Genomic DNA, 12,347 nt, shown 5'->3' on the forward strand with positions numbered 1-12,347 from the left:
TAGTTTAATAATTTAATGAACAATAATATATTAAATAATTGTTATTATCTATGTATATATTTAAAATAGATGTATAATCTGGCTTGAGAGCATTTCAAGGAATAATTATGATTTTTTTAAATATTATTGCACTTAAATATTTGTTTGCATTAATTATAAAATAAATAATATAAAGGTTTATTACTTTCATTAATGTTGCATTAAATACTCCATAAAACATTTTAATCCCAATTATAGTGATTGAAAAATATTTTGTTTTGTGATAAATGTATGCCTATAGAGAGTTATCAAATCATAATTTTTTTAATCAATTTGCAAGTCATAATTGAAAACGGTCATTTATCTTATATTATATCTAAGAAAATTAGAAAAAAATGAAGATATCAAAATATAGAATATTAAAGGATGAAAGATATTGAAACTCTAGAAACTAGATATATTTCTAAAATATGATCCTTAATTTTTTTTTTTTTGTAATAAGCTGTAAAAGAGGTTGTGATATCTATTATTGTGCAATTAATACCCTTTAATTTATATTCTTTTTTTTATTTTTTTAATACTTCTCCTGGGTATCGTTCCGTTTGGATTTGCTTTATTTATTTTCTCTTAAGAACTTTGTGTATGATGTTATAATTTCATTAATTAAAATATTTTATTTCAAATTATGTCTATATGTAATATTGCCTTACAACCATCAAAATTGTAAAAAATAAAATAAAAAAAAAAAACAAAAAAAGGGAATTGTTTGTAAGAAAAACTAAAGTAGATGTATAACCTGCTCCCAACTGTTTCAAGGAGCAAATTTAAATAATTTTTTATTACATTTAAATTTTTATTTCTATTGTTTATGCTATTAATAATTGACAAACTTTAATTGCATTTATTTATTTATGCATTAAATTTCTATAAGACCTTAAAAATTCAAAATATACAAGAGTTTCAATTGTAGGAGTTGTTCAATTTATATCAATTATATATATATATATATGATATTACCTCAAAAACCCCTCATCAAAATTTTAAAAACTCCGATACGAAGCCGGGAGAATGCCTAGTTATTTTTATATCAATTGCTTCCAACCATTGATAATTGCAACCTTAGGAATATATTCTATGATCTATCTTTCTCTCACTCCATTATGACTCTGCAATTTATTCTTCAAATTTATAAAAAGTGTTTATTAAACTTAATATTTAATGATGGAGTAAATTTGATGTACCAGTTTGAAGCTTGATATACTAACCGGCCAGGATTATGCTATAATCAAACGTAATTACCATTAAAAATGATTACAAATGATTACTTTTATTATTTATTTATTTTTTTTTTATCAAATATTAATTCCAGCCCTAGTGACAACCATCATTTTGCATCCTTCATAAGATACCTTTGGTATCCTATAAATCCATAATATTTGCCTACCTATAAATGAGCAAAAATACTCAACTTGTTCTCACACTCAACTTCTGCAATGTCTTCCCTTCTATTGTTCATCTCCATCCTCCTCCTCTTCACCACCATCTGCTTCTCTTCACGTATTCCCATTCGCTCAGATTATGAAGTTAGTCTCCTCTACGAGGGTTGGCTAGTCAGACACAACAAATTTTATAGTGACTCATCAGAGAAGGAAAGAAGATATGAGATTTTCAAAGATAACCTTAAATATATTGACAAGCACAATGCTGGTAATCATACCTATACTCTTGCATTGAATGTGTTCGCTGACCTTACTGTAGAAGAGTATCGAGCCACTTTTTTGAGAACCTTACCACCCCGGAAATGGAAGATGGAAAATGATAGTGAAGCCTTCAATGATAATGTTGGTGTGGCGCCAGACTCAATAGATTGGAGAGATGAGGGTGTTATTAATCCTATAAGACACCAGGGTGGTTGCTGTAAGTATTATTGCAAGAATTATAATTTTTCGTTTTATTATTTGTTTTTTAATTTATTAATTGCATTTGGTTTACAATTTAAGGAGGGTGTTTTTGTAATTTTAAAAAAATTAATTGTTTCAAAAATTATTGCTGAGTTTTATGTGAGAAGAGATGAAATGATAAAATTATAAATAGGTCTGTTATTTATTTATTTATTTAGGGTTATAGTCACACAAATTTTTTTTTAAATTAAAGGCACTTTGATAAATTTAATAAATTTACAATTCAGTGTTTTTTTAAATTAAAAATAGATAATAGTTGAGTTTTATTCTTAAAGGAATGAAAATATAAAAAAAATTACAAGTAGTATCGAGAATGAATTTTTTTTTAATAAGCTGTTGATACAGTCCCATTGAAGATGGTCATTAAATTTTTTATTAATTAGATTTATCTGTCAATTTCTAAATGAAGTTGAATTCAATAATAAGTTTGAAACTGTTATTTAAAAAAAAACATTACATATAATAAGAGTAACATTTAATATGTCGTGGTTGGATTTTGAAGTTTAATTTTAATCTGGGTGGCCAACTTTGTCTTAATAAATATTGATTTATTTGTTTGGCAATTAAAATTACATTGTTACAATTAATTGCTGATATTCATTAATAGTTAATATTTTTTTTAATAATGAGTTTAATAATATATATTTTTTAAACAAATAAAGTTTCTAAAAATTATATTTCTATATCAAATTATTTCAATTTATTTTAAAACTAATTTTTTGATCTGAAGTGAAACAACTTGGAATGAATTGGTTATATATATATATATATCTGTATACATTTACTTTTTTCCTAGTCTAAACTAAATCTTAAAATTATGAGGAAAACCATCAAGTTTCCTGTGATGATTATTTTTAAAAGGTCATTTGGATTGTTCATGAAAAATGGTGCTTATGCTTTTAGCAATTGTTTGTACCAGGTATATTTTTTAGTACATAAAACAAAAAATTTGTCTTTCGTTTTTTTTTTTTGCTACAAACACTTCTTGAAAATAGTGTTTCTGTTTTTAACTTTTTGTACCATGTATATTTTTTACTACATATATAGACAAATTTGTCTTTAATTTTTTTTTTTTTACAAAAAGACAAAACAGATTATTTCATCAAATAAACACATTTTTAAAAAAAGAAATATGTTTGGTTTTTTTCTCTTTCACACTCAAGGGGGAAAAATATTATAACTCCAAACAAGTCGTTAAAGTTCTTATATATCAAATTAGTCCAAATGTGTATATGTAATATGACCATTTTGTGTGCAGTTAGTTGTTGGGCTTTCGCAGTCCTGACAACAGTGGAAGCCGTCAATAAAATAGTTACAGGAGATTTGGTAACTTTATCAGAGCAACAACTGGTAGATTGTTTCAATAAAGGTTGCCAACCAAGCTATTTAGATGATGCTTATCAATATATTATAGACAATGGTGGGGTTGACACTGAAGCAGATTACCCTTATACGGCAAAGTATAGTAATTCTTGTGATACGACTAAGGTATGAGCATCAAACTTAGGATCAATATTTTTGTCCGATATTATTATCATCATAATTTTTAATGTTTGTGGTTTTTCGTGAAAGTAACAAAGTCGTAACAATTGATGGATATAGGATGGTTCGTCGTAACAATGAAAATGCTCTTAAGGTGGCTGTTGCTGACCAACCTGTTGCTGCTGCTGTGGAAGGTTACGGAAAAAATTTTCAATTATATGGAAATGTGAGCTTTTTATTATTTTATTTTTTATATTAATCTACACTTATGATTATTAGACTATATTTTTCGATCATATTATCTAAAATAGATTTTTTAAAAATTGATTGATGAAAACATTACATTATTGTTAAATACCTTAGTTTGATTTTTAAAAAAATTTTTTTATTTTTGAACTCTTGATAAAGCAGCCTAAAAAAAGAATCCATGTGCCTGATTCCAAATAGATGGAACAATGGTTTATTTTTGTTGTTGCACTCTATAGTCTCTTAATACTTTTATAATAAAATCATATGCGTAGACATAAAATTCACTTAACATAGGAAAAAAAAATCAAAATTTTCTTATATATCCGACTATGATTTATTAAGTACTGCAACATGTAATGATTTCCAAATACTAACAATAGGAATAATTTTAATTATTATACAAACAATATATAATGGTACTTGTTGAGTATAAAATAAAAGTATAATTTTCTAAACAATCTCTAGGTTTTCAAACTTTATCCTTTTAGTTCCTCACTTTAAATTGTAACTTTTTAATCCCTCTACTACATTTAAGTGAGCCTTTTTTATATTTCAAAATAAAGAGACTAAAAGGGTAAGTTTAAAAAATAGAAGGACTATTTAAAAAATTATACTATAAAATAAAACACAAATAATTTATAACTTTTGTGATTTTTTTTTTAATTAAAAAAAGTTTTCATATGCAATTTGTTATTTGTTTCAGGGAATATTCACCCAGTTTTGTGGTACAAAAGTAGATCATGCTGTGGCATTAATAGGTTATGACAGTGAAGGCGGTAAAGATTATTGGATTGTAAGAAATTCATGGGGAGATGGATGGGGGGAGAATGGATATATGAAACTTGAACGTAATATTCAATCACGAAGTGGAAAGTGCGGCATTGCCTCGTGGCCCTATTACCCTATAAAATACAGCAATATGGTAAAAAAAATTATTTTCTTTGGCATTTTCATCTATATTTTAAGAACACAACACACAATATATGAATTTTAATTATTTTAAAAATAATTTCTATGCTCAAATTCATTTATGATATCTCAACTAATTAAAAACATTTGTGTGTACTTCATTTGTGAAGCTTGATCAAAAGCTCAAGAAGATTATTAAACTTATTTTTCTATCCAATTTCCACTCATATATATATATATATATATAGAAGAAACCACAAATAATTTTATCCAAATCATTTTTATTTCATTCCTCACTAATAAGCACATCATGTGTTATAAATTAATTTTCCGCCTAACTAACCAAATAGCTAATTTGATTTTCTTTCAACCTTGAATTAACGTAAGTCATTTTCTCCATTTTTTAAGATAAAAGATATTGAGAAAATTTAATTTTCTCCAACATATATATAGATATATATTAAATGTTTTAACTGGATTTTTTATTTTTCTGAAAGAAAAACAAGGGCAATACACTTGAAGTGGAGGCAGAAGAGGAAAAGGCAAGAAGATCAGGAGAAAAATGAAGTTGGGTGCATGGAAGGGGTCAAATAAAACAATGGATGAGCGCTTAATAATGTTTAATTAATTAATGGACATTTGTGATTTGTGTACTCCAATAACAAGAAATTGGTACAAACTGTTATTTCCTTTTGAAAATCTTGTCAATTTTTTTTTTCAAGAAATTATAAAAAAAAAAAAAAAACAAAGCTTATCTTATGTTGTTGAAAAATATTGGATTTTAGTTATTTGGATCTCTAGAAAGAAGGAAATTGTAGACAGCTTTAAAATTTAAAAACTGTTTTTATTAATGTTATTTCTTTCTCTTCTTATTTACTGAAAGAACATGCCAAGCAAAAGGAAAGCTGGATAGAAAGGTAAAAAATGTGTATTTTCTTAATGTGATAAATTATAATGAGATACCAAAGGTCTTTTGGCCGAGAGTATCGGATATAGGATCTCAAAGTGTATTTAAAGTAAAGACATAAGTGTATTGAAATATTAATTCTATATCTGTGTACCACTTTTAACTTTTTCTAAATAAGAGTATTTGTCCTACATTTACTTTAGAAAAAAATCTAATGAGGTGAGAACACAAAATATAATTAAAAATAAAAAATTATTTAGAAGATAATACTAAATTTCAGAAAATTTGTAAAACTCCTGATCTTGGAGCTCATTTATGAGGAATTTTCAGAGCTATGTCTGAAATAGTTTTGAAATAGGGAGTTGTATATCGGAGCTATAAAATGGTATGTGCAACACAAGACTAAAACATATCTACTGATAATTTTATCATCAAAGAAACCCAATCCTAAAGAAAAAGTGTATCATGTTTCGCACATAAATTATTTTTTATTTTTTATTATATTTTATATATTTATTTTAAAGAAAAATATTTTTGATAAATTATTTTTTTGGTAGAAAGATAGAATTAATCATGCAATAGTGCTGTTTAGTTCCTTGTATTTTAAATTATAATATAAATAAAATCACATATAATTAAAAATATTGTACCTCAAATTACAATAAAATCTTTTTATATTTATAAACAGGAATAATATATTTAGTTTACCCTTTGTGGACTTGATGTGATTCGCCATACAATCATCATAATTATAAGTCAGTGACGAGATTTGCACCCTTACCCATCTTACTCTATTTAAAATTTTATAATTCTAATTAAAAAAATAAATACATATAAACAAATTTTTTAAAAACTATATTCTTCAGCAAAATAAATAAAACATCATACTTATCATTAAAAACATGAAATAAAAAACCACATGAAATTAACACCACCATTTAAAATAAAAATAACATTAGGCATCCTCATTGCTATAACAGAATTAATGCATCCACACTCGGATAGCTTCTTTAGAAATCCTTGAAACTCATCACCATTAACAAAGGAGAAATATATATATATATATATATATGAAACAAAGTCCTTGCCTTTTTCTTCTCCACGTCAGTGACGTCACAAACTGTCCAAAATATTGAACATGGATTTCTCTTCTAACTTACTATAAAATCCATCTAAGTTTCTAGACATCTCAAATTAACGCACCAATCAAAAGATCATGCTCCAGAGTGTTAGACAATGGTTGCAAGAGCGCCACGTACGTATTACCGCATCTGATTCGGTCAACGAAGGCCCAGTGGACCTGTTAGCTTTAAACCCTCCTTTATCTCGTTTTATTTTATTATAATAATTATCTAAATAGTTCATTTATTTTTTTTTAAATGTATTTTTTTGTCTTTAGATCTATATATTTTAAACTGTAATTTTTTAGTCTAACTACTGATTAAATTAAACCATATTAGTTCTTATTAGGGGTGAGCAAAACCGAGTACCCGACCCGGTTTTTAAAACCGGATCGGGTACCCGGTTTTTCGGATCGGCAAAAGCTTGACCCAGATGTCCAGTCCGGTTTAAACCGGATACTAAAAATCGGTACTCGGTTTAAACCGGATCGGATATCGGATATCCGGATCCAAATTAAGTTTCATCTACTCCATGGATTTTTATATATAACAACATCAACATTCATAAAAAAACAAATATGAAACTTAGTAACTTATAAAGAGGATTAAAACCTTACATTATTCTCCCCACAAAAAAATTCAAAAAAATAATAAAGAGTTTCACCGATCTTAGACATAAAGATTTGAAATTTTTTTCCTTTTACTTTTTAACCCCTATAAGAGTTTAAATTTATTAATATGTATATATATATATAATAATAATGTAACTATATAAGTAACTCTTTAAGCATTTAAACAAGGGATTTTTAATTTTTCTACTTACGTCCTTGTAAAAATTTTTAAATTTATTAATATATATATATAATAAATTTAAATTTTATATGTTTTAAAAAGTAAAAAAAAAATATCTTAGAGGGTTTAAATGTGGGATTTGGATTTTTTTTTCTTTTTTACTTTTTAAACCATATAAAATTTAAATTTATTATATCTAATTATATATCTATATCTAATTATATATATATATATAAATGAATATATTAAAAACCGGATCGGATTCGGATACCCGGTTTTTAATTTCTCCCGACCCGTATCCGATCCGGTTTTCACCTTAAAAATTCGGACCGGATACCCGACCCTCTTTTTCGGATCGGGTACCCAAAAAATTCGGGTAAAAAAATCGAATATCGGATCGGATCATCGGAGCCGGATTTTTTTGCTCACCCCTAGTTCTTATTAGGGTTAGGGTTTAGAAGGACTAATATAGCTTAATTTAAGTAGTATTGGGACTAAGATATTACAGTTTAAAGTATAGGGACCCAAATTGCACGTTTGAAAAAGTAGAAGAATTATTCAGAGAATTAAACCTATTTTATTTTATTGTTTTTAAAGGAAACAACCAATCTTATAACGCTACATCATAATTGGTCTTTAGCGGCGTTTCTTTTGCACTATTTTTACCAAACGTCGCTATATTTAAGACTTTTACAGTGTTTTTCCATAAACGCTGCCAAAAAAATAATAATTTACCAGCGTTTTTCTAGAAGCGGCACGAAAGTAGCATAATTTAGCTGTGTTTTTCTCAAAAACACCATTAAATTATTGATACTATTAAATTTCAAAGTCATAAAATTGATATTTAGCCGCGTTTTTTCAAAAAACGGCATGAAAGTAATGAAATTTAGCGGTTTATTTTTATTTTTATTTTTATTTATAAAAAACGCCGCTAAAGTCCTGATATTATTAAATTTGAAAGTTATAAACTTTATATTTAGCTGCCGTTATTTCAAAAATGCTACCCAAGTACCATAATTTAGCGGCATTTCTGATTAAAAACACCGCTAAATTCCTGATATTATTAAATTTGAAAGTAATCAAATTTCTATTTAGCGGAGTTTTTTTTTTCAAAAAACACCACGAAAGTACTATAATTTAGCGGCATTCCTGACTTAAAACACCACTAAATTCCTTATATTATTAAATTTGAAAGTCATAAAATTTATATTTAGCTGTATTTTTTCAAAAAATCCATGAAAGTAGTGTAATTTAGTGGCGTTTATGACTAAAAATGGCGCTAAATTTATGATATTATTAAATTTGAAAGTCATAAAATTTAGATTTAGCAGTGTTTTCGAAAAAATACCGCAAAATGATATAAATTTTTTTATTTGAAAATTCATAAAATTAAAAAGTTTACTGGCATTTATCCTAAAAAAACACCGTGAAAATATAAATATTTTTTTAACTTAAAATTTGCAAAATTTAACTTTAGTGGCATTTATGCATAAAAACACCGCTAAAATTTAATTTTTTGAGAATTCAAAATTTATGCCATCTTTTTTGAGAAAATTTGAATTTGCCGCTATTTATTTTAAAATTTTTATTTAGCGGTGTTTTTTTAAGAAAAACGACGCTAAATACCATCAGTTTTTATTTTCTATAAATATTTGGATATTGAAAAGAAAAAGAAGATGTAAAAATGATAGCAAGATGATGAAGAAGATGAAGATGAAGAATGTGATGATGATGATGATGATGATGATGATGATGATGACACGATATTTGGAAGTTGAAGAAAAAGAAGAAGAAGAAAGTACAAGAAGTGAAGAAGAAGAAACAACTACAAGAAGAAGAAACAAGAAGTGAAGAAGAAGAAAAAACTAAAAGAAAAAGAAGAAGAAGCTAGAAGGAGTAGGAGCAGGAACTTGAAAAGAAGAGAGAGAGAGAAGTGAAAAAAGAAAAGAGAAAAAAGAGAAAATAATAATAATAATTAAAAAATAAAAAACAAAAAAAATCTAAGAAAAATAAATAATAATAATAAGTAGAGTAGCTGATTTATTTATTTTTTTTTAAAAAAATCAGTTTAAAAAATTAACATTATTTTTTAAAAATTATTTTTTAAAAATGCCGCTAAAGGTTACAAAAACGCAGCTAATTTAGCGGCGTTTACAGATAAATGACACTAATGTAATTGATAAATTAATTATTTTTTAAGATATAAAGCACTGCTAAAGGTTTGAAACACATCGCTAATTTAGCGATGTTTGAAGATAAATGCCTTTAATTGATGGAATATTACTGACACTATTTTTGGAAGCATTTTTCCAGGTGTTTTGTGAAAACGTTGTTATGATATTTAGCGGTGTTTTAAAATGCCGCTAAATATTAAAAAAATGCCGCTAAAGACCCATTATGGTGTAGTGAATTATCCTTTTGTTTATCATCACTTTTAAAAAACCCTTTGATTGTGCCGTCGATTTCAGATAGCCAATTTCGAAGCTAGCTTAACATGAGTAGCCGCTACCATATTCCAGAAGTCGCATTGGATCCATCCCTAAATCCCAAATTTTAATTGTTGCCTATCTTCACGGGATATAATTTTAAGGCCATGGAGATTCATCAATCAGACTCCAAATCAATAGATCTTGCATTTTTGCTTGATAATTCAACCTCTTTGATATTGATTTGCTGAGGTTTGATTCCAAGTTGCTCTTCGATCATAGCTATTCAAACTCTCTTGGAGTCTTAATGATTAATGGATGTCGTAACTTAAGGATTAGTTAAATATGCTAACAACAATTAATTTAGTTGTAAAAGTAGCATGCACTACAATATGGAGGAAAAAAATGTCAAATGCATATAATTATCCTTAACAAATTATTTAGTTGAAAGTATGTTTTTAAATAGATGTCACCAAAGTTGATTTATGAGTGTACATATTATAAACATTATTTATATATATTTGCATGCATTTTGCTTGTATTCTTGCTTGAATTTCTATATTTTAGTATTATTTGGGGTATATTGTGCATTAATGGGCATGAAGATAGGTTTCGGGGCAAAAAAAAGGAGAATATGTCCGTATCTAAGCTAAACAAGGAAGAAAAGAGTAGTCTAGAGTGAAGCACAACTGTGCTTAGATCGTGCTTCAGCCGCGCAGATCATAAATGTTGAGAATTTAGAGTTCACTGAGCCAACATGGTCCCTTTGCTCCTTATATGGCCGTGAAAAGGAAGCACAACTATGCTTCTGGCTGTGTAGTTTAGAGGTTTTCAAAGATTAAGGAAGCACAAGAGACCATGCTCCTTGCACGACCATGATTTGAGGGGCACAACCATGCGGTTAGCCAATGGAAATCTTTGGAGATAGATTTTTCACATGATTCAAACCCCAAAATTCACTAGTAAAATGCATGGCCATGAGTAATCCCCAAGCATGGTTGTGTAGTAGTGATGAGTGTACAATTGTACATTATTTTATATCATTTTGTACACTCATTAGGTATGTATTAGGGTTAAATTTTGGAATTCGATGTTAAATATAATGTGTTTTGCATTATCAAGATTCGAGCAGCACTTAAAGATGAGAGAGAGCCAAAAGAAGTATTCAAGAGCCAACACGATGAAGATGGAACTCTCTCGGCATCAATCAAAGAAGGATAAGACAAAGAGGAGTGTTTACGAGACTTAAGCCTCTTCTAGAGAACCTTTCGGGATATGTTTATGCCCGTATGGGGGAGCATATAGATATTTAGAGAGATTTACAAGTAGGACATAGGCCCATAAGTGTGACCGTAACTACTATCCAGAGGAGCTATGACAATGCCCTTTTGCATGTGTGCCGCAAGTGCACAGGTTTGTCAAAGTAATAATACCCCAGTGAGTGGGTAGTCGAATCCACAGGGAATAGTGATTAGAAACACAAAGATTGCTATTTAACTATAATGAAAATGAATTAATAGTGATGTGAATAAGAATCAATGCAAATAGAAAGTAAGAAAAGAAGAAGGAGGCACAAATAGAAGATAGTAGAGGCAATCGATGAAAAATGGGGCACCCGGACATTGCTCACCCTAGGACTATTATTTCAAGTGCAAGACCACTCATTATGTTTCCTAACTAATGTCTAATGAGTCATGGAGATCTTTAAACACATGGTCCCAAAACTTAAGGTCAACCGTGACTAACCCTACAGTATGCCCCAGGTGGAGAAATTTCTTAGCCTCAACACCTCACACTGTGCTAGGTTACTTTAGGTTCTAGGGATTCCAAGTGATAAACCCTATTTCCTAAAATAGATCTAACCCTTTGGTCCAGGCGAAAGACCCTTAATCATAATTAAGCCCTAGATACTAAGGATTACTTCAACGCTTCACTCTGTTGCTTGCATAACTAAGCCCCAGCGGAGTTCGTCTCTTAGCACTTCACTCTATTGTGACCGCAAAGAACTCTTGGAATGTGGAGGTAGGATAAATCACACCATAGGGGAAAGGGACATTCCGCTACCTCTCGACTCACCCTCTCAACCCTCTCTAATCTAGCATCGTCTAACCCTCATGGTGTGTCACTCATCCACAAGGATTACCAAAATATATTCTCAACCTGACAATGCCCCTTGCATGTGACCCGCAAGTGCATGTGTTTGTCGAAATAATAAATCCCAGATGAGTGGGGTATCAAATCCATAGGGAGTAGGAAATAAAAATACTAAGAATGCTACTTAGCCAATCAAAGATGAACAATGATTGTATTGATAAAGTGTAATGTAAATAGAAATAAAAGAAACAAGAATGAGAGGCTCAAGTAAGTGAGAGATAAGGCAATCGATAGAAGTGGGGTACTCAGATAGTGCTCCCCTTAGGACTAATGTTTCAAGTGTAGGACCTACTATTATGCTTCGTAACTAATGCTTAATGAGTCATGGAAATCCTAAAGCACACAACCCTAAACCTAATGTAATACC

General features: G+C 28.7%; 1 protein-coding gene across 1 annotated transcript; it reads left to right on the forward strand.

Moving 5' to 3' along the window:
• Positions 1-1,459: 1,459 nt before the first annotated feature.
• On the forward strand, positions 1,460-5,305 carry LOC120268782 (zingipain-1-like). The gene is made up of 5 exons (XM_039276057.1): positions 1,460-1,896; positions 3,199-3,428; positions 3,508-3,648; positions 4,375-4,593; positions 5,078-5,305. Exons 1-5 carry the CDS (start codon positions 1,473-1,475, stop codon positions 5,144-5,146), a joined length of 1,083 nt encoding a protein of 360 aa, XP_039131991.1. The 5' UTR covers positions 1,460-1,472; the 3' UTR covers positions 5,147-5,305.
• The last annotated feature ends 7,042 nt before the right edge of the window (positions 5,306-12,347 follow it).

The sequence above is a fragment of the Dioscorea cayenensis genome, chromosome 9, assembly GCF_009730915.1.
Source record: "Dioscorea cayenensis subsp. rotundata cultivar TDr96_F1 chromosome 9, TDr96_F1_v2_PseudoChromosome.rev07_lg8_w22 25.fasta, whole genome shotgun sequence".
NCBI classification, from domain to species: Eukaryota; Viridiplantae; Streptophyta; class Magnoliopsida; order Dioscoreales; family Dioscoreaceae; genus Dioscorea; species Dioscorea cayenensis.